The 22,485-nt window shown below is 55.3% G+C and overlaps 2 protein-coding genes across 2 annotated transcripts in view; one reads left to right on the top strand and one right to left on the bottom strand.

The window, feature by feature from the left end:
* The first annotated feature begins 3,325 nt into the window (after positions 1–3,325).
* Positions 3,326–19,256, top strand: HSD11B2 (hydroxysteroid 11-beta dehydrogenase 2). The gene is made up of 5 exons (XM_034073111.1): positions 3,326–3,596; positions 16,315–16,527; positions 16,778–16,963; positions 17,448–17,585; positions 18,393–19,256. The coding sequence occupies exons 1-5, from the start codon at positions 3,326–3,328 to the stop codon at positions 18,752–18,754; spliced, it is 1,170 nt and encodes a 389-aa protein (XP_033929002.1). The 3' UTR covers positions 18,755–19,256.
* A 463-nt stretch (positions 19,257–19,719) lies between these two features.
* ATP6V0D1 (ATPase H+ transporting V0 subunit d1) overlaps positions 19,720–22,485 on the bottom strand; it is a 36,411-nt gene continuing 33,645 nt past the window's right edge. Inside the window, exons 7-8 of the mRNA XM_005152289.3 lie at positions 21,481–21,558; positions 19,720–20,993 (exon numbers count right to left, since the gene is read on the bottom strand). Of these exons, the coding sequence (XP_005152346.1) occupies positions 20,832–20,993; positions 21,481–21,558 (240 nt within the window). The 3' untranslated portion in view covers positions 19,720–20,831. The remainder of the gene's footprint in view (positions 20,994–21,480; positions 21,559–22,485) is intronic.

The raw sequence follows: 22,485 nt of genomic DNA, 5'->3' as shown, positions 1-22,485 counted from the left end.
TCCCTGTTTTGGAGAAGATTAAGTATCTGTGGGAGCAGTGTGGATGAATCATATCCCTCATGGGCTCAGAGCCCCTGGAAATGGCTCATGGCACTTCGAAAACAATGTCATGAATCTTCTGCAGATGAGATTAGGGAGTGGAACAATTATCTCAAAACCTGTTAGTCATGGGAGGCTCCACGGAGCTGGAGGAACAGCCTAGGGCAAGGGGAGCACTAGGAAGATGTGGAGTGTGTCCCCATTGCTGTGGACCTGAGTGAGCAGCACAGTGAGGGTGTGGGAGGTGTCTGTGGTGGAACCAGCCCTGCTCCCCCTGAAGAAGGTGAGCTGTAATCAGCAGAACGGGTAAGGAAAAGCTCAAGTAGGTCAAAAGGTAATGGGGCTATCACCAGCGTTTCCTAACAGCACAGCACAGCTGGGAGGCACCCTCCGCTGTTGAGCAATGGGAAGATGAACAAGGCCAGGCACTGTGTTCAAGGGAATAGCCACCAAGGTAACCCTAACGGCACACCAGCCTATTCAGGAAGAGCTGGGGACAGCCAGGGCTACCAAAAGGTGCTGTTGACCCAGTCCCACCCCACGAGAACATTCATGGGGAGCCCTGACTGCAGCTGATGGAGCACATCATGGCTACCTATGACCCATTCTGAGGTGTCCCTCAAGAACAGCATGCTAAGACCATGTGTGAGGAGCTCTGGAAGTGATGGATGAATGGACACCCAACCCAGCTCTCAAGGGAATGCAGGAATTCATGCTGCAGCTTGGGAATGGCCACATCTACCCTTTGTGAAACACTGTCACTGGTAGAGACTCTACATTCTGACTGTCTCTGTAAGGCACAGAATCCACAGCCCTGCTCCCTTGCACACCCCACCAGCTCTGGTGGAGGATGCTTTTTCTGGAGACCATGTCTTTGGAAAACAACCGTTACTCAAAAAGATTTCTCCAGTCCTGGTGAAGCAATGGGTAGAGATTTTCAACAGGGTCCTCTTCAGGGCCTGAGGCTCAGCTTTGTGGCCACCTTTTTTTCACCCAGTTCAGTAGCCCAGTGCCACAAGGAAGCAGGCTCCTATGGGAGAACCGGCAGCCATACTGTGCAGAACATTCCTCCTCCTCCTCTACCTCGCCAGCATTCCCGGCATTCCCCTGCCGGGAACATCAGGGCTGTGGACCCAGCCATGTCCCACCACCACACCCCAGCAAAACCACCCCAGCCTGTTTGACACAGCACTTCTGCTGCGTTTGAAATGTGGGGTTTGTGCCAGTACCAAGGGGAGTTGTTCCCAGGAAGGCATGGATATCCACTGCCATTGCCAGGGCAGGCAGGGGCTGGCAGATCCTGGTTCCTCTGGAATCAGAGACCAGTGTTGATGCTGGTATGTGAAAGCCTCTCCTGGAGGGCATTGAGGGTCATGTCCACAGCAAGATTACCAAGTACGGAGACTTGGTAAAATATTAAAGCGGGTGCTTAATAAAGTGAGCCCAGCAGCAGCAATTCCTGGTGTAATAAACCTCAGAAGGAGAGGACTTTGCCTCTCTGGACAGGGTGATATGGGGAGCTCCTGCTGGCACTCACTGGAGATGGCATGGACCTGGCACCAGCACTGCATGGTGAGGCTTCCCACAAGCCTCATGGCACCAGCCAGGGAAAGCCAGGAGCTGACATTCCAGGGCAGCTCGCCATGCTGCAGCCCCACAGTACTGCTGGGTAGGCAGGATGCTGTCTGCTCTGGGTGGGGGATGAAGAGCAGGATGCTGAGAAGTGGTCTGGGAGCAGATGGAAAGGGATTCACACCTTACCTGCCTGCTCCTGGCACAGGGAGAAACAGAAGCATGGCTGGACACAACACTGGGACCTGGGTGGAAGGTGGCCATATGGTGGCCATATGGTGGCCATATGGTACTTCCCCAGCAGATGAGTAGGTCTGGGTCACCATTCTGTAAGTGGAGACACCAGTGGGGGGGGAGGTCCCTAGGGGACACTGTACCCTATGCTCCCGCTGGGACAGCGGGATGTGAGTGCTGGTGGCACTGGTCTTGGCTTTGACAGCAGGCAGGGAAGGCACCCTCCCACCAAGCACTGCTGCTTGCAGCCAGGAAACTCTGCCTGGCATGAGCACCAAGCCATGCCAGGCTGAACCAAGCTGAGCTGAGCTGTGCCATGCTGAGCCATGCCATGTTGAGCTGAGCAAAGCTGTGGTGACCTATGTAGGGTGAATATCCTGAGCTGTGCTGAACTGAGACAAGCTGAGCTGGGCTGAGGTGGCATGACATCTCAAACCATGCTGAACCAAGCTGAGCCATGCTGAGCTGAGCTGAGCCATGCAGTGTTGAGCTGTGCTGAACTGAGTCCAGTTGAGCTGTACATACTTAGGTGGTATGATGTCTCAAGCTGTGCTGAACTGAGCCAAGCTGCACCAAGCTGCACTGAGCTGAGCCATGCCCACCTATGCGGCATGATGTCCTAAGCCATGCTGAGCTGAGCCAGGCTGTGGATGGTATGATGTCCTGAGCTGTGTTCAACTGAATCATGCTGAGCCAAGCTAAACCGTGCCATGTTGAGCTAAATTCTGCCATGGTGAGCTGAGTTGTGTCTACTTGAGTGGCATCATGCCCTAAGCTATTTTGAACTGATCTGAGCCATGTTGTAGGTGGCGTGATGTCCTGAGCTGTGCTGAACCGAGCTGAACTATGTCTACCTGCACAGCTGCATGTCCTGAGCTGAGCTGAACCAAGCTTAGCCAAGATAAATTGCACTAGGTAGCACAATGGCCAGAGCTGTGCTGAGCCAAGCCAAGCTGAGCCGAGCTGTGCCTGCCTGGAGGGGCATCATGTCGTGAGCTGAGCTGAACTGCCTGCCTAGGTGGCACAGTGTCCCAAGCTGAGCCATGCTGAGGTGAGCCGAGCTGAGCTGAGTCCTACCAACGTGGCACAATGTCCCATGCTGTGCTGAGCTGAGCCATGCCTACCGAGATGGCATGATGCCCCGAGCTGTGCTGAGGCGAGCCAAGCCAAGCTGAGCTGTCCCTACCTGGGGGGCACCAAGTCCTGAGCAGGGCTGATCCGAGCTGAGCTTATCGAGGTGGCAGAGCCTCCCGAGCCGAGGCGCGCCGAGCAGCGTGTGTCGGGCTGTCCCGCCGGGCTCCTGCGGCACCGGCTCCCGTGTCCCGCTCCAGAGTCCCGGTGTGCCGGTGCCCCGGCGCGGACCCTCCCGTCTCCCATTGGCGGTGTGGCTGCCTGCCCCGCCCCTTTCCCCCCGCCTAGGCGGTTATAAACGGGCGCGGCGGGGCCGGCCGCGGTGGCAGCGGCGGGGCCGGGGCCCGGAATGGAGCCGGGGATGGAGCGCTGGGCGTACGGCGCACTGTGGGCGGCGCTGGCCGGCAGCCTGGCGCTGCGGGCGGCGCGGCGGGCGCTGGGGCCGGGCCGGGGGCTGGTGCTGCCGCTGGCGCTGCTGGCCGCGCTGCAGAGCCTGTGCCGCGCCTGCCTGCCGCTGCCCCTGGGGCTCGCCCTGGCTGCCGCAGCCGCCGGGCTGCTGCTGTGGCGGGCAGCTCCCCGCAGGCTGCTGCCGGCTGCGGGCAGAGCCGTCCTGGTCACAGGTGAGTGCGGGGACACGCGGTCTCGACGCCCCGACGGCCGCGGCGGGGAGCGGGACGCACCGCGGGCACCGGCACGGTGCTGGCTGCTGTGTCCCGCCTGGCTGTCACCCCGCGGGAGGAGCGGCTCCGCCGCGCATCACTCCTCCTCCTCCACGTCCAAGCAGAACTGTCCAGGATGTCCCTTCTCTTGCCCCCGTCCTAAAGCAAGGAGGTTTTAGGGAGCTGCGTTGGACCTTGAAGCAGCTCCGCCGCTCGAGCGGCCACCACGCTGCCGGGAGCTGCTTCCTCTGGAAGCTGGGAGATGGGATGGGACATGTGGTGGGGCTGGCGCAGAGCCGGGCAGCTGGTTTGTGAGCACCTCGGCTGGCCCAGGGGCTTCCCTCTCCTCCCCTCTGGAGCCATGCTTGTTCTTAGAAAGCTTCTTGTGGTATCTCTAGAGGCTACAACAGAGCTCAGGGCTGAGCACCACTGTTCACCCAGAGCTCCATCCCAGGAACTTCAAGGGACAAGGGAGGCTCTTCGCCGTCTTTGCAGGAGCATGCTTGCGAAGTGCTGCTCCACTGTGACCACCTCTTTGGGCTGCCTGGCACAGACCTCCTCCTTGGGGAAGGTGGCTCTGAAGATGTGCTCTGCTCCCAGCCCAGGCTTTGCATAGCTCTGCCCTGGTTGCTAGATCTCTTTAGGATAGCTTGGTATACAATGGTTTTTTGCATTCCTTTCTCCTGGCAGTGGGACTAGAGGGTGATGAAGGTAGGCTGGGGTCAGCAGATGCTGTGCTGTGAGATGTTGGGTGAGGAGGAAGCACTGGAACCAGGGTTGTTGTTGCTGCTGCTGAGCTAGGAAAGCACTGCTGGCTCTGCATGAATGCAGAGCAAACGGAAACTTGTGGGCACGACCTTGGTGGTGCTCCCAAGGACAGGAGCCTGCATCCTGGTGGGGATGGTTTGGAGACCTTAAGTTGGAAAAGGGGGGCTTCATGCTTCTTAGATAGCTGGGTCTTATGGTGGGGAGTCTTTGAGAAGGAGAGAGCTGAATGCTCTATCCAACTCAAAGGCTCTGTGGGACTGGTGAGAAGCAGAGGGAGGCCTTTCTGAGGAGGAAGCTTGGATGAACAAGGCAGTGGATGAATGGATGATTCAACTGAGTGAAGGTCAAAGCCTTAGCAGGGCAGGGCTGCCTGGGGAGGACGTACCTGACAGCCGTGTTCTTGCAGGTGCCCTGTGGCACACAGGGTTTAGCCAGCCCTGGCTCGGTGGCACTGCCTGTATAACTAGTGAGTCAGTGTCTGGAACAAGGTGTTCTTGCCCTGGTACGTTGAGGTGACACCTCTGCAGCTCTGTAGCATTTGCTTTCGGCTGTGAATATTTTGTGGTTTTACAGGTTGTAGGGTGCAGGCTGTGGCGCGGGATCATCACTGCTCCAGCAGGTGCCTGCCCAGGGGCAGATGCAAGGGCTGCTCTGCCCAGGGTGGCATCCCTACCTGGAGCATTTGCAGAGTAATTAGCCTGATTCCTTTGCAGATTAATCTAGGACAGCTCATGGCAACTGGCTATTGAGTCACTGCTAGTATCTCCTGTGGTAGCAGACAGGGAGGATCAGTGCAGGAGCAAGATCTTTGACAGGGAGAAAAATGGAGTTGAGTGCCAGAGCTGCTGGACATCAGTGGAGGTGTGTAAGGTTAGGGACAGGGTTTCTGTGATGTTAAGTATCATGCTGGACACTGGGAAATGCAACAAAATCTCCTCCCTATCCCTGCCATGGAGCAGTGCAGGTCCCAGCCCAAAGAGCTTTGGGCATTGCTTCCTTTTATATAAATTTCTTGGCCACTGGCTTAATCCTGCAGCAGGGAATTGCACAGGTTTGATGATGCAGCGGAGCAAGGGAACATGGCTGAGGTGCTGTTGTATCTCCCAGTTGAGGTGCCCCAGCTCTTCCAGCTGACCACTCTTCCAGCCCCCCTGGGAACAGCCCCAAGCTGAGTTCTGCATGTCATGCTCCAGCCGTATGTCCTGGTCTGGACATTGCTGCCTAATCAACAATTAGTTCACGGGAAGGGCTGAGGGAAAACTGTGTGGCTTGGTGGGAAAGTGGCAGGGATGTGTAGTGGCAGCAGGACTGGAAAGTTGTGTCATTCCCTATGTATTGCAGGTTTGCACTTCAGGTGTTGCACAAGAGGCTGGGGTTTGGCTGGAGCAGGGATGGACAGCTTGCCTGCAAGGAGTAAGGAATGCTGTGGTCTCCCACTGTGCATCCCTTGGGCTAGTAATGTAGATAGCTGCTAGTCTCCGTGATGCTGTGTTGATCCATAGCTCTCACCTTGGGGCTTTTGCTCTGCATCCTGATGGTCCAGCTTCTCTGAAAGCATTTGATGGCCTGTATATGGGCTGGCTGGGGGCAAGGAGTGAGGAAAGTGTTAATTCTGCCTTCCACTGGGAGGTCACAGCTGTTTGCAGTGGGGAGGAGAATGCCCTCCTGTGCAGAGCAGGCTGGGAGAGGTCAGCCCCAGGAGGATGGGCTGGATGAGGAGGGGAGTGAAGATCCTGGGAGGGAGACAGCAGCCATCTCTATGCTGCCCTGACCTTGCCTGTGAGCCCAAATATGCCTTTAAGTCGAGCCCAAGGTCTAGCACAGGCTTTGGCTAAGCTGTGGGGATCCCAGCATGTCTGTGGTGTGGGCAGGCTGGGTACAGGCAGCAGCAGCAAGCTGCAAGGTACCTGGCATCCCTCACCAGTGCTGTGCAGTTTGGGCATGCTGGGGTACTGATGTTGGTAGATGACACCATGTGCCAGGGGCTCACTGCAACCAACCTTGTTCTGAGCATTGGACAGATGGCTTCTGTGTGTGCAAGCCCCTTCCCAGAGCTGAAAAGGGTATTTTTGGGTGTTCTCAGGTATGTTGGAGTCCTCGGAGCTGTGTGAGTGAAAAGGAGGGGTGCTGCTTGTATCTCCTATGTCCGCTATCCCCTTCCTATTGTGAATCAACATAAAAAGCAGTCCAGCCTCTGCAGCCTGTGCAAGGGTGAGAGCAGCCTTGGAGGGAGGTACTGAGCTGATGCTGACATGAGCTGTAAGGTATTGGTTTTTACACTTCAGCTTGGATGAGCAGTTGAAAGTAGTGCTCAGAAAGTTGAAAGCTCTGTCTGTGACAGCTGCACTCGAATTACACAGCTCTGAAACTACCCACAACCACTGGATGGCTGCCTCAGGGAGGTAATTTGGGTCTCACATTCTTGTAGCTCCAGAGGTGTAGCCTATGGAGCAGGAGGCACCTGTGCTCTCCCTGATAAAACATCTCTGTGAACAAAGCCGGATAGCAGGTCAGGCTCCCCCAGCACTGACCCTTCCAAGTTTTCCTTTCTTCTTCCTTGCTCCAGGGGAAACGCGGCTTTCCTGGTGGAGCTCTCTTGTTACAATTGCATGCCCCATTAGCAATCTGAAATGGGTCAGAGCTTCAGATCATGTTCAAGGTTAATGGAGGTTTTGCAACTTGATCATAGTCAAGCGAATCTTCAATGTTTCCCATGGATTCACCAGATGTGGAAGCATCTGGTGACTGCGGTGGGACAATGATTCAATCCAGATGTTGGGACTCTCATTGTTCTGCTGCAAAGGTAAATCACTTTCCCCTGTGAAAGAGCATCATCCACCCCTGCCTGGACTCGGATGATGTCTCTTAGACCTGTTTTCCAGCTAAACTGGGTGATAAAGAAATGTTGGGGGTTGAGACTTTGGAGCTGTTGAGTATCCCAGGCTGGCACCAGGATGGATGTGGCTGGTGCACTGGCATGGCATGCTCCAAGCCTGTATTTGGTGCTGAGCCTGCCAGCAGCCTTACAATGAGTTAAGCTTTATGCAAGGACACTGTAGTTCTTCATAAACAGCTTCTTCTCTGCTTCTGGAGCCAATGAGCCAGCTCAGAGGTACCTGGAGCCTTTCCCCAGGCGAAGTGCAGACTGAACATCAGCTTGTTCTCTGGAATTGCTCTGGTTTTTCCAGGATCTATTAAAAATTAACAGCAGAGACAACTGCTCTCCAAGCTGAGAGCAAGGAGGACAGGACCAAGACCAAACAGCCAAACACCCAAACTGCAACCCTGATGTACAAGCAATCCCTTGTGTATTTAAAGTATGGGGGAAAAAAGCAGCACGTAACTCTAGTGAAGGGTTTTGCTGGCAGTTTCTAGGAGCAGAGCAGGAAGCCTGCTCTCTCTGCCACTCATTGTAGGGCTGAAACTCATCCCCCCACCTCCAACTTTGTCAGCAGCTCTCTATGGTTTTAGGATTCTTCTTGGTAGGTTTCCTCAGAACTTGATACCTGCCCCTGCTCACCGCAGAGGTGTCAATATACCCACTCAGCTTGTCCTTGTTATCTATTAAATGAGCACTTTTGAAGTCCACTAATGACACAGCCCTGTTGGGATGGGTTTTCAGCACTGCTAACCAAGAAAAAATAAGTACAGCTGATGAGGAGGAAAAGCACATAGAAGTTGCACACTGTGGGAGACCAGAATTGGGAGAGAAACCCAAGCTGGCTTGATTAGCACTCGGGGTTATGCAGGGACATGAGAGCAACAAAGCAGAGACTTCCCTGCAGAAATGAGATTGTCAGATGGGAACGGATGCTTCGGGAGGAGTGGAGGCAGTGGCTGCCCTCTATCCAATGAGCAGCATATCTTTAATGAGGTCTGGGATTGTGTTACCCACTGTTGAGTCTAGCTCCCCTCAAGCCAGGATCTGGTTACACAAGAGCTGTGCTGCTTTTACTACTGGTAGCACAGGGATGGTGGACTTGCCCACAAAGGATTTTGCTTGAGCAGGGGTGAAGTGGGAGGTCTTCAAGGTGTCTCTACCAAGCCTGGCAAGCGTTTACTTTCTCCCCATGGCCTTCTTTCAGTGCTGTTCCAAAACCCCAGCTGGGGGACCTCAGCTTGCCCAGATGACCTGTGCAGGGGAAAGGCTGTAGGGCTTTCACAGCTCTTCGCCTCCTGATGTCCTTCCTGCCATCTCAGACTTGAGATACTGCTATGGAGCCTGCAAGGTGGAAAATTACCATGACTGTTGCCTTCATGCTGTCAGTGTGTTGCTATAGGTATTACCTGGGGCTTTCCTTAACCTTGCCTAGCATATATCTGTTACCTCCTTGTCTAGTTCCCCCAGCTGCTGTGGTACATCCACTGCCTCCAGTCACCGTTCTTCTGTCCCAGCCTGTGCATGCTTCCACATGCAACATATCACTTCTGCTTCTTTCTTCACTGGAGAGCTGCCAGCCCCTGAGCTTTATCGACTTCCCATTGGAAGCTGGCTCCCACATGCTGCTGTCCCAGGATTTGCTGGCTCTGAGGCTGTAATCTTGAAAAGCAGTTTTTGGCTTTACAGGCTTTGCGGCAGTGCAACCTCTTGTTGGGGTTGACCCTGGGGAGCCAGATGGTGGGTGCTGGCCAGGCAGTCTGGGGACGGATGGGCTGTGAGCCCAGGTCCTGGAGGACGTACCTGCCCTGGTGCTTTCTGCAGAGGCTTTAAATGCCTGGCTTCCTGCTTCAAGCCTTTCTCATTGCTTCTGGTGGGGGTGATCTTGTGCGGGGTCTCTCAGCTTCCAACAGACATATCCTCCAGCAGATCTGTGATACCTTCCTACCCTGTTTCTCCACTGTGGTGGCCGTACTTCTTTGGCATAAGCATCACACCATGCACATCTGCTTCTTCTGCCCCTTGTCCAATGACACTGTGCTCAATGCTTGCTCCTCTCCAGGGTCCCAGTTACCAGGCAGGGACAAGCTCTAACCTGGGGTGTGCAGCCATCCTGTGGTGACTTCTGTCCCCCCTTCAGCTGGTGTGCTGGGCTCTGCCTGTGCTGTTCCAAGCCAAAGGGCACATGTAGGTGCTGCCATGTGCATTGCTCTTCAGCCTGGATCAACGCGATTGTGTCCAAGCACGTCAGCCTGGAGGCCACCTTCATGTATTTTGGCAGAATGCACCCAAAACAGGCTTGTGATACTCAAACTGATGAGTTGGTGGGAGCTGCAGGTTGGGGGTGAGGAGGGGACAACTTAAACCAGGTACAGAAAGGGCTAGTGTGGCTTGAGGTTGTCATGGGGGTACAGCTCAGCCTGGGGGCCTAAAGAGCTCAATGTCTTTCAAAAGCTGTCTTGGCTGGTGTTTAGTTGGTGCTCACTCGAGTGTTTTGTCCTGAGTGTTTTTGTTAACCCCAAAACAACTCTTCCCCCAAAGAAAACCCCCAAACCTGAGCTCCACATGGATGTGGAAGCTGCAAGAGAAAATAGAGTTGGTGCAACTGCCAGAGCCTGTTGTGGTGTGGGGATGGGCAGGGCTTGCACCCGTTCTGCTTGCCTGGGCTTGTGCCATGTGGTGGCAGTTTATTCTTGTGACAAGGGGAGTGATGAGATGGCACCTTACAAACTTAGATCACCAAAATACCCGTGAACTGACACAGCTCCATTGAAACCATGTTAGCTTTGTCATGTTGCTGCTTAACATCATGATCCCCTGGCCTTGGTCTGGAGCCACAGCTCTGGGCTTTGTCCTTGATACTGCCTGTTCCAGGCTCCTATGACTTGTCACCACCACAATGTAGTGGGCAAAGTGGCACCTTGTGTACTTCAAGGCTCTTCCATGGCTGACCTGACACATCATACGACCAGAGGTTCTCCTGGTCCTGTGCTAGAAATACCCTGCCTGAGATGTCCCAGGGTGGTGGTGGCTCATGGTGATCCATGTAGGAGAGCTGGTCTTCCCTTCTGCTGCTTGTGGATGGCTTCACCCTGCCTGTAGCAGACCTTCTGTCTCTCCTTGCTGGCTTCTGGGGCCTCATATGTTACTGCATGGAAGAGATGGATATGGGGCTTGGCTGGAGTCTGGGAAGCTTTTTTGCATCCCAGGAATGCTACTGGCAGGTGACCCAGGCATGGCTTTGCTGCCACCACCTTGTTCCCCAGGAGCATCTTCAGTGCTGAATCCCAGCCATGGTCCATGGAGATTTCCAGCTTTCCAGCCTGCCTCTCCAAGAGCCCAGGATGTGTTACTGGCATTGGCTTATCAACACTGATCCAGTTGAGCCATTCCTGGGCCATGGGTGTCCTTCCCAGTGACAGCTCTTGCTGATGGATGTCTTTTGCAGCTCACCGGCTCTGTGTTCCTGGTTCACCATGTTCCCTCTGAAGGTGATTATTAACCCAATTATCGCTGCAGCTCTTCACAACTTCCTCTTCTCAGGCACACGTCTATCCCTCCATCCATTCCTCCCTCCCTCCCTCCCTCCCAGATTTGCTCTGATGTACAGGCTGTGCCCTTGCCCAGGCACTGTCATCTTCTCCAGCTCATGCCTGCCTATGGAAAGCTCAAATTCTTGTCTATGGGATTTCCCCTTGGTGCGAGCTGGAAGATGCTGCCTGGCCCTGGGATGTGGTGAGCAGCTGCTTCTAGGAAATTCCTGGGCCCTTTTTCTGTGAAACCCGCCATGGTGCTGGGAGGAGATGCACTTCCTCACCTGCCTGTTTGTGAGCCCTGGGCTGGTTCCCACCAGCAGCACCATCGCTACCAGTCCAGGTCATCTCCTAAGCTGTCCTGTGCCTCCTGCTCCTGCATCTGAGGGAAACTGGTGCTTTTGCATCTGCACTTTGCTGGTGCAAGCGCTTAAACTGAGCTTAGCAGGTCTGGATGCCGAGCTTTAAGCCTGACTGCAAGCTCATGGATGGATCCTGATCTCTTTGAGTATCTCACCAGGCACAGGCCTTGTGCGGGGGAAGGTGTCTGGGCTTGTTTCTGTCCTGGCTGTGCCTTGTATAAGCTCCTGGCTCAGTTAGCCCCACCAGCTGCAGGCAGCATCTGCTGCTCACAGCTTTGGGGGGGGGGGGGGGATAAGGCATCTGGGTGGCTTTCAGTGACAGCAATGAGGAGGGCTGTGGCTTCCAACACTAGTTTATCTCACACTGCTCTTATTGGGCCCCCAGTAATGATGCACCAGTGTCTGCTCCTGAGAAATGGGCTTTAATTCAGGAGCTGTGGGTGCATCCACACCAGCCTCAGGCTCCTCGTCATCCCTGCCTGGCTGCTCCAGGTTGTCTAGGTAGAAAATCAGATTTTCCCCCTTCTCTGTGTTTTCTGAAGTGCAAGATATCACCCCGGGGTGGAGGTGATGGTGTGTGAGGCTTCAGAACCACTCAGCTAATCCGTCGTAATTCATACCATCTGGCCATTGTCCCTGGTGCAGGGAGGGGATCTGGTAATCCATATACCCCCTGTGGTGATGGGCATCCCCAGCTCTGCCTTCCGCCATGGTCCATCAGCCTCCCTCTAGGGGCTGCCTGGCCCCTGCCACCCTCCTGGTGGGACAGCTTGGGTGGGGGCTTGGCTGTTGTCCCATCACCAAGGATTTGGATCATCCCTGAAGGCACCTCCCTGGGTTAAATTTCATTTAATTAGGCTTGTGGCTTCCTGAAACCAGGTGCTGAGGACCAGCAGCAGCACTGGGGCTGCTGACACCTCCCTGGCTCCATCTGCCTGGGGAGCTCCATGGGGAAGGAGCAGGCACACCCCAGTGCCAGCCACTGGGTGGGCTGTGGTTTCCTGTGGATGGTGATGGCATGGGTTGGTAGGGACCTCAGGTGCAGGTGATGGTGGCCAGGCAGCATGGTGATGGCTCAGCAGCTGCAGGTACTCCTGCTTTCCCCTCCCTCCACAGCACCCTACCAAGAATTTGTTCGCTCTCACCCAGGGCTGACATCGCCCCTTTATCGCTCCCTGCTCCACATGTGCCCAGCATCCGGAAGGTGTTGGCAGCAGGGCCCTGCCCTGCACACGTGGGCTTTTGCTGGGTGCTTTTGTTCCAGATGGGCCTGCCCTGCCCATGTCTCTTTTGGGGAGCCACATCCCCACTGCTGGCACCATCCTCCCCCACTGGTACCATCCCTGCTCAGTGCACCCTCACCCTGGGCTTCCTCATCTACATAGATGGAGCCAGGTTTAGCCCTTGCTGCACCTGCTCAGGTCCCCAGGTGGGTCTCCCCATGGTGTGGTTGCATTCAAACCCAACCTGTGCTGGAGAAGCTGGATCTGAGGAGGTGGTGGTGGATCCTGACAGGGCCAGGAAGTTGTGTTTTGCTTGGCATTGCAGGCAGGATTTGAGCTCGAGCCTATGGAAACAAGCAGCTCAGTGTGTTAATCCTCTCAGCCTTGGGCCCCAGCTCCTCTTCGGATGATGGTGTCCTTGAGCCCAGCGCCATCCCCAGGCTGTGAGGCTGGTGACAGTGATGACAGCTTCATCTTGGCAAGGTGTCTCAGACAGGGTGGTGGGACACGCAGTTCAAAAGCTCTGTGTGGGAGGTGGAATTGTTGTCCTGGGGTTTGGGGAGCAGTGGCTGGCAAGTACCCGGCTGCCTCTGGGCTTGGTGGCGATGGAGAATCCTTAAAGGTGCCCCAGAGCCGCCCCACTGTCTGCACTTGCTGAGTGTCTCAGGAGCAGTCTCTTGGGGCTGCCAGGGCTATTCTGGGTGCTCCATCAGGTGGTCAGTCCTGGATCTGACCTGCAGGTTCTGCACTGGGATCCAAACACGGATGGAGCAGTTTCTGGGAAGCTGTCACTGCACCCAGGCACCCACCAGGGCAGCTTCACAGCCGTATGGGACTGCTTCCGCCAAGCTGCACTTCCAGCCGCTGAGGTTTTGCCAGGTCTGTGCTGGTCCTCACCCATCATGCATGGCTTAGGGATGAAGATGTACAGCTTGTTGTAATTCATACAGAGATGAGGATGCCCAGGGGTGAGGCTCATGGCTTGAGGATGTTCTGCTTGTGGCTCAGAGATGAAGATTCATAGCTCACAGCTCAGGTAGGGGAGCTGTTCTTGCCTTGCATGGGGGTGAGCACTGCAGATGTGTCCCACCAGACCTCCATCCCCAAGGATGGGCACAGGAACAGGGGAGTGGTTGGGCTTTGGCAGCTCGTGGGCAGTATCCACGTTATCACCCATCTCGGCTCCACTCAGCAAAGTGCAGCATTGATTTTGAGCACGTGTCTGTGCATGGTGGCCTTGGTTTTGGCAGCAGGAGCAGGGCAAAGACCTGAGACAGCAGAAAGCCAGTTCCTGACTCACCTGAAAGAGCTGCATCCACACTGAACTGGGACCTCAGCTGGTGCATGAGTCCAGCCAGGGCAGCACCTCCACCATGGCCAGGCTGCCAAGGCTGAATGGGAGCTGCCGGGCTGGCACAGCACAGCCCCTCCAGTGGCTTCACTTTCACCATCAAGGTGAAATGAACTGCATCTCTGGGCAGTGGTGCATGGTGCTGCATGGTTGGTCTTCTTCGGTGCAGGTGAGAGAGCACCCATAAGCAATGCTGGAGCCCAGGCCTTTTTGCTTGCTCAAGATAGGTAAAGCTGGGGCTTATCCTGCCCCAGTGTCTGTGGAGGCTGGTGTGCCCTGCTCCTGGGGAAACTGCTGCAGGGGCTGGAGCTTCCAGTCAGGCCCTGGAACAGGCATTTGTCCCCACTCGGCTGGATTTTGCAACTGAGACTTGTGCTCTGCCGCAGCAGAAACCTCTGGTGCTGGCTGTGGGGGCTGATGAGGGAATGAGATGGGGGCTTCAAGACACCCACACTCCTTCACTGCACTCCCTATTCTGGGCTTCTCTTGCTCTTGATCCAACCACGGTCCCTCCTGCCGGCTCAGATGCAGAACGGGTTGGCAAGCTGGGAACTGGGGCTGGCGCCGGCATCTCCTCGTGATGCAGCATCCTTGGAGGCTGCACAGACTGTCCGGCTCCAGCGCTCCTGGAGGCTCGTGTGCTGGTAGCCACGAGAAGTGAGCGTGGCCCTGGGCGAGCTTCAGGGCCACGTGCTGTGGTCCCCAGGGGTTTCATTGTCCCTCCCTGCACTCTTGGCCATGCCTGAGTGCAGCGGCTGGGAAGCAGAGACCTTAAATAACTCCAGAGCATCCCCACTCTCCCAGCCCTGGGCTTCCCGCCAGCATCCTGGGATGGGGTTTTGTGTGTGTGTGAATAAGTTAGAACTTCCGAAACAAGCCCTACGACCGCCCTGCTGCTCTAAGGCAAAACAAGCCCTGCCTGGCTCAGGCAGCACGCGGCTCTGTTTGTTGCCTCCAACCCAGGGTTGCCTGAAACAAGCTGGCAGACTTGTCTCTCTGAGGTTTTTGGGATGCTTCCTGGTGTTTTGAGGCTTGGGATGTGATCGGGAGCTTCATGGTTGGACTGGAAGCTTTTCTTGCTGGCTGGTGTGGGAGCAACACAGGTAACTGTTGAGGCCGTGGCCACCAGCACTTTCGTTTTTAAACCTTATCTTTATTGTAGTTTTCTCCTGCCCTGTTGGGAAAGGAAAAACACACCTTATCTGGCCAGCTGCTGGCAGCACGACCTGTTCCCGGGGAGGGGAGAGAGGGATGTCCTGCATCAGCAGCACCTTCTGCATCCCCTGTGGCACAAAGGATGGAGCCAGGAACCATGATGCTGGGGTGATGCTGAGCCAGCCTGGCACACACATATGATGGGTGCTGGGTGGGAAAGGGAGGTCCCTGTAGGCCCTTACTGCCTGAGCACCTCTAGTGTGTGATATCACTTTAGTCTCTGGCCATGGGCTTTATTATGGGTTTCTGATCCAGCAATAAAGTAAATTCTGAGTTGAGGACAGCTTAACTGGCACCCCAAGAGCTGGAGCTAGCAGGAACCAGATCGCAGGCTGGGGATGTAGGAATGGGGAGCTGAGGGGGTAGCTGGTCCTTGTGCCCACCCTGGGTCTGGTGGGATGGGTGCTAGGAGGTGTCTGGGTCCTGCAAAGTGGATAGCAGTGCCCAGGGCCACTCTTGTGTCCATCCCGGGGTGGCTCCAGGTGCCTGATAGGACTATTTCTCAGGGGTGTCCTAAGGAGCACATAAGGGTGCAGGGACCATGGGGCTGTCCCTGCAGTGCTCCCCTGTTAATGGTTAATGTGACTGGGCAGCAGAACAGGCTGTACCTTGCTGCTGCTGTTTGCATCGCAGGCGCTCCACCCTGCCCACTGGCCCCACAACACCCTGTTCCTGTCTGGACTGTCCTCCAGCCACCCCAACAGTAGCTTTTGGGGGTGACACTGTCATCTGTTTGAGCTGAGATGTAGGAGATGAAGCTGGGATGAGGCACAGCAGCACCAGTGCTCTCCAGCATGGGGCATCCTAGTTGGATGCTCCCTTGAAGGATGTGGGGTAGCAGGAGCAGACCAGGATTCCTTTTTTTTCCCCTTCTTTAATCTCCTTGGTACCCCAGCTGGGAAAGGGTGTGTTGTGTCTCTTGGCCATCATTTCTGGGAGACGAAAATCATTCAGAGAAAGGCACCAACTCCCACGGAGCCTTGTGCCAGCTCCGAGTGATGCCAGTGGAGATTTTGGAGGCTCTATGGTGCTTGCTCCACACCACTGCAGGGCTCTGGGCTGTCCTGGTGCCTCACTCTATCTGCAGCCTGCATCAGAGAGGTGCTCAGGGTGACAGGGTTGCAGATAAGGGTGTTTTCTTCTTCCCTTGTGTAATAGAGAGAAAACAGCAACGCTGACCTGCAAATGCTCCAGAGCAAGGCTGTGAGCTGGGTAATGAGCCAGGGTGGTTGTGAGATGGGAGAACAATGCTGGAGATGGGGTTTGGTTCCTATGGATGGAGAGGCAGAGCTTAGGGTCTCTGGGCATGGAGACAGGCTGTACTGTAGGGCTCCTCTTGGCTCTTGCAGGCTGTGACTCGGGCTTTGGGCAGGCGACAGCACGGCACTTGGATGCCATGGGCTTCCAGGTGTTTGCCAGTGTGTTGGACCTGCAGGGACACGGTGCCCAGGAGCTGCGCAGGAGCTGCTCCTCAAGGCTGACACTGCTGCAGATGGACCTGACCAAGCCAGAGGACATCCAGCGCGTCCTGCAGCACATCCAGACACACACAAACAGCACAGGTAGGAGCCTTTGCCACACCCCAGGGACCCTATGCAGCTCCCCACGACCGCAGGCAGTGCTAAGCCTCCATGTGTTCCCCACCATGGGCTGCAACCCTGTGGGCATCCATGGCAGCCTCTGCTAATGGAACTTGTCCTGGGGCACCCCATGATTCCCCTGTAGGACCCCCATGAGCTGGGGAGCAGTGGGGATCCCCAGGTGGGGGGATCCCCCATTTGGGTCACCTCTGCAAGCATCCCATCCCCGCAGGGCTCTGGGGCCTGGTAAACAACGCTGGCTTCAACGACACCATCGCTGATGCCGAGCTCTCACCGCTGGGCAAGTTTCGCACCTGCATGGAGGTGAACTTCTTCGGCTCGCTGGAGCTTACCAAGGGGCTCCTGCCCCTGCTGCGCTCTGCCGGTGGCCGCATTGTCACCGTGAGCAGCCCTGCAGGTGAGCAGCTGCCTTCTGCCTGGCACGCTAGACCCCGGCACCCCAAGACCCCAGTGCCAGCTGCATCCAACTGGCACCCAGCACCCCGGGGTGGGCCAGTGGCATTGCTGAGCTCCACAGCAGGCACCCACACAGCCCACAGGGCTGTGTGTGCACCCTGAGGACAGCAGTGTGGGCAATGTCAGCCCAGCTCCCACACTGGGACTGCCTCCCATATTGCCTCCAGAGGGATAACAACCCCAAGCTTAGGCTGGCCCAAGGAGGGCCAGCTTCCCCTCCTCCTGTTTTGACTCCCTCCAGTTAAAACATTAATTTGAACCAAATTCCAGCTGCTTTCTCAGCAAAACAAAATCTAAGCCCTTTCCTTGTGCAGGGGCTGGGAGTGCAGCCCTGTTGAAGCCCTCCCAGTCCCTGCCTGTGCCTCAGATATGCAGGCAGCTGCCTGCTCAGTGAGCCTGCTCACTCCTCCTCTTCCTCCTGCAAGGTGACATGCCCTTCCCCTGCCTGGCAGCCTATGGGGCCTCGAAGGCAGCACTCAGCCTGCTCATGGACACCTTCCGCAGTGAGCTTCAGCCCTGGGGCGTCAAAGTCAGCCTTGTCTTACCGGGCTACTACAAGACAGGTAAGAGGGAGGGTGCCTGCTGGCTGCCTGCACCTGCAGGTAAAGGGCAGGTACCCCTGGGTAACAGAAGATGGAGCAATGGCAGAAGATGCTGCCAGATGCAGATTCTGAGCAGTCCCAGCCTCCTGTGGCCTTTGGGCTCTGATTGGTGAGAGGCACGGTCATGAGCAAGCAAGCTCTGCTTGCAGATCCTGAAGATCAGGAAGAGAAGATATGCTGAGACCTGGGCTTGTTCAGCCTGCAGAAGGTGGCTTTTGGAAGACTAATAGTCTTTCAATACTTAAAGGGCTCCTACAAGAAACCTGGAGAGGGTCCTTGAGCAAGGGCCTCTGCAGGGACAGGCAAGGGGGAATGGCTTTAACCTGACACAGAGGAGACTGGGATGAGCTCTTAGGCAGAAGTTCTTCCCTGTGAGGATGGTGAGGCCCTGGCACAGGTTGCCCAGAGAAACTGTGGCTGCCCCATCCCTGGCAGTGTTCAAGGCCAGCTTGGACAGGGCTTGGAGCAACCTGGTCTAGTGGAAGGTGTCCCTGCCTGTGGCAGGGGGTTGGAACTGGGTGAGTTTTAAGGTCCCTTCCAACCCAGACCAGTGTATCATTTCTGTGATCCCTTGCCATCAATGATAGCTGAACAAGCTCAGCCACATTTATGATAGCATTGTTCTTACTGCAGGCAGGATCTGAGACCTCTTTTCCAGTCCTGGGGTACCAGCAGCCACCATGGTGCTCCCACCATAGCAGATCTCTGCCAGGGCTCCAGCTGGAGGAAAGGGGCCACACAAATCACAGGGGGTCTGCATTCTTGCAGGGACAACATGTGACCCTGCGTTCTGGAACCTGCAGAAGAAGCAGTTAGTAGCCAGCCTACCCCAGGAGCTGCTGCAGGCCTACGGTGAGGACTACGTGGAAGAGATCAACCGCCAGTTCATCCAGTTCATGAAGGTGGCAGTGGAGGACCTCAGTGCAGTAGTGAACAGCATCACAGATGGGCTCCTGGCTGCCAACCCAGCTGTGCGCTATTACCCAGGGCAGGGCCTTGGGCTCATGTATTTCATACATCGCTACCTGCCCTATTTTGTGCGAGACTTGTTTCTGAAGGGGTTTTTCATCAACCCCAAGCTGCCACGAGCACTGCGGCAGGAGCACCATGATGCCACCAAGAAGGCCTGACCATAGCCCGCATGCGGTCGCGGGGCAGGAGTAAACCTTCTCCCAGGATTCCCCAGCACCCCAGCCCCCGAGCGTGTGCACAGCCGCCAGCATCGCCTTCCTGCACTGGGGGGAAATAGGCAGCACTAGACAGTGAAAACCAAATTGCTTTCCAGAATCAGGTAGATCTATTTTCTATTGTGCAAGAATCAATGTTTTCTAGAGACCATGGTTTTGTATTTTTTCTACCCATGCATCCTTGAAGGGGGCCACCCAATGGACCATGGGTGTTTCTCAGCTACCCAACATCTTTGTCACTGCTGTTGGAGCTGCATTCACCTCCATACATCACCTCTTGGCTGGGTCATGCCCAGAACCCTGTGGCCACTGCCTCCCTGCCCTTACCACACACTCCACATGCTCTGAGCGAGTGCAGGGGCCGAGGCCAGGCTGCCAGCACTGCAGAGCTCCTCGAGATGAGGTACATGATTGTCACTTTTTAAATAAATTTGTTCTTGATACACCCCTGGGCTCTGGCAGTCTCCTTCTGTGGTGCCACGGTTGGGCAGCAATGCCCTGCCTGCTGGCAGAACTAAGCTGGGTCCCCACCAGCCCTGCATCAAGCACCTTGATGGGAGCCTTGTGTGGGACAGCAGTAGCCACTGGCTGCCCTGGAAAAGGGGTGAGCCTTGCAGGAAGAGCTTGTACCTTCTCCCCCCTTCCCGCCCCAACCCAAGGGCTTCCCTGTTCTTGAGGTGCACCTCCTGAGACCGGAGAACACTCACTGCAGCTCAATGTGCTCAGGAGTGAGTGTTCAGGGCCTCAGGGATAGTACAGTATCATGTGTGGGGTAGAAACAAGTGTCCCAGGTCATGCAAAAAGCCACACCAGGCTCCACTACCACAAACACCAATTCCCTGGATGATGCAGATTCCTCTTGGGGATGCATGAACAGGTACCCAAGTTAGTAAGCAGGGAGAGCACAGTGCAGTAGGCAGATATTTATTGGTGTAGGCAGGAAGGGAAGCACAGGATAATACACACTGCAGAGGCGACCACAGCACAAGCTGGGACAGAGCTGCTCTCCCTCCCAGCAGCAACATCCAGCACATTTCCCACCACAGGAGAGAGGGTGGCTTCTCCACTGCCACCAGGCATCTCTCAGACCTCAAGCCACAACACGGCAGCCCAGGGCTTGGCTCCCTCACCAAAAATGGACAGGGCAACAACAGCTGCCCTCTGCACTCATCAGGGTGTCCAAGGGCCAGTGACAGGAGTACAGCTCCACAGCAAGCGCCAGGCAGACACCCTGCACAGGGGAGTGGGCTGTGCTAGCCCTGGGGGATGCAAGTGTCCAGCACCATCCACAGAGCTAAAGGAACCAAACTCCCACATGGCTGCAAGAGGAATCTCCAAGCCATGGGTCTTCAGGGGAGGAAGGAGCTCAGCCAGCTTGTGGAACCCTTTTATGGCAGGAATGAGACTGACAGAGCTGTTTCTGAGGACACAGGGATGCTCAACTAATGCAAACACTGTTGGAGCAGGGAGCAGTATGGCTCTGCCCTCCCACTCCTACAGTCTCTGACAGTCCTGACCAGTCTCTCCCAGGTCAGGGTTAGCTACAGGAGGATACATGGATTGCACAGCAGCATGGCCTACGCTACAAACCACACTCAAAACTAAATCTCACAGGAACAATACTGACTAGGAGGCGTGCAAAGCAATGACAAAGAGGCCCTGCAGCTATAGCAAACCTGATATTTTCCTCTGCAGCAGTGGGAACCCTTTTGAGGCAGCAGCCCCCCAGTTGGTCCTGCTGTACGAGCACAAGCACATACAGTATTAGTACAGTAACACAGGGACTATTAGATATACAACAGGAGGTGTTCCTCCTGCCCTGGTCCCTCCAGATGCCTCACAGCACACAAATCAAAATTCAGCTTGTGAATAATTTAACTAGCAACTGTACAGCCTCCTCATCTGAGTCAGTTCCACAGAAAGGACATCCCTAGAGTCTGGGCAAGGGGTAACTCAGGGAGTTAGACAGGGGTTCCTCCACATTCCAGGGGCAGGAGGGTCAGACATGAGCAGAGCAGGGTTAGAAGATGGGAATGTAGTTGTCAATCTTGGTCCTGTGCCGCTGGGCGATGCACTCTGCGATCCACACAATGTTGCGGCACTCCTGCTCCTTCAGCTTCACAAAGGCATAGAAGACTCCAAAGTGGAACTGGTTGAGGAAAGCCAGCTTGTTCAGCTTCACCTGGGGAAAGCACAGAGATGGATATGTCACTTGTCCATCTCAGGTGGGAGGAGCTGGTCAAGACAAGTGTGGAGCAGTTCAGGAGGTCCCATGACTATTCCAGCACGCTGGAAGGCTCAGCACAGTTATGCTGCTCTGCATCTCACCAGGTCCTTGGGACAGCTCTAACCTACAGTACATAGCTTAGTACAGGCTCTGACATTTAAAGAGTGAACTATTTATACCCTCAGTACTGTGAAAATCTCCCTTTCCCATGTAATTACACTGGTTTTACTATTGATTCACCAGCCTCCCAAATTTGCCTCCCACACTGCTCTAATGTGCCTGGGTGAGAACATGGACAGCACCATGCTGGATTCCCACTCCTTTGCTGGATCATCCTTTTCCTCCCCCCAGACTCTGTTTATCCAGATCACTTCCTGCTCCCCTTAGCTTTGCAAATGGCACAGGTAGACACAAGCCAAGAAGTGTCTTGGGGTTCACATACCTCATGCTCAAAGAACCTGTCTTCAAGGGTCTTGTCTCCAGGGTTGCTGCCAGCCCCTTCAAACAGCAGCTTGTACTCCTGCAGAAAGACATTACATGAGAATATACTCAAAGCCCTATAAGCTCAGCAACATATGGGGGTCCTGGGCATCAGAGAGTCGTTCCAGCCATGCTCTCAGGTCAGCAGAAGACACACAGAAGCCAAGAGTCTGCCCTTTGCACACATGAACTTTGGCAGTGGGGTGCTGCCAGGGCTACACTGCACACACACCAGTTGAAGGCAATCCCCAGAGAGGCAGAGAAATAATTTCTTTCATCTGTGAGCATGTCCAGCCAGAGATCCCAACCCTCCTTTGAAATGTGCAGGTTTCAAAGCTGTACCGTTGCTTTGAACCTGCAGAGAGGATGCGTCAGGTACAGAGCCCTCTGTGTACAGACTGGGGTGTTCGGGCCCCTGTGCCCACAAACACTGCCACATGCCCTGGCTGCTTCAGTTAGGGGACACTGAGCTATCCAACTCCAAACAGGTCCCCAGCCATGAACAAGATGAGCTTAAGGAACCCAGACACATCCAAAAAGTGTCCTCCCAGGTCAGTGTCTCCTCTGCAACTGAACGGTATCTCAAAGCAACCAACTATGGCTGGGGAAGCAACAGCTTCTTGCTGAAGACATGTTTCCAACCCCAACCAGCCAAAGAGAGACTGTGGCTGCTGCCACGCTGATACCTCAAGGGTTTGCTGGTGAGGGCAGGCCCCACAGTGTGGGATGGGGTGCACAGAGCATAGGTGGTCTCCCTGCCACTACTGCAATGACAGCCATAACTAACAAACCAATGGAATTCCCGGCAAGCCAACTTCACTTTGGCCAAGAAGAGTACGGAACCAACAGGTACCAGCAGAAGACAGGCACCCCTCTCCTCAGGCTGTCAATCTATAAGTTCCCCCAGATATCTGAGAAGCATTAACCCAGATCACATCTTTGCACCAGTCCCCATGGCTCTAACCCC

This window comes from Melopsittacus undulatus, chromosome Z (assembly GCF_012275295.1).
Source record: "Melopsittacus undulatus isolate bMelUnd1 chromosome Z, bMelUnd1.mat.Z, whole genome shotgun sequence".
Taxonomy (NCBI): domain Eukaryota; kingdom Metazoa; phylum Chordata; class Aves; order Psittaciformes; family Psittaculidae; genus Melopsittacus; species Melopsittacus undulatus.
This window is presented reverse-complemented; position numbering and strand designations above follow the sequence as displayed.

Excerpts from the sequence above, each read along its gene's own strand:
- HSD11B2 (XM_034073111.1), top strand. The coding sequence starts at position 3,326 with ATGGAGCCGGGGATGGAGCGCTGGGCGTACGGCGCACTGTGGGCGGCG. Across the intron at positions 16,964-17,447 it reads CACCGTGAGCAGCCCTGCAG|GTGACATGCCCTTCCCCTGC; the intron begins GTGAGCAGCTGC and ends TCCTCCTGCAAG. Across the intron at positions 17,586-18,392 it reads ACCGGGCTACTACAAGACAG|GGACAACATGTGACCCTGCG; the intron begins GTAAGAGGGAGG and ends GCATTCTTGCAG.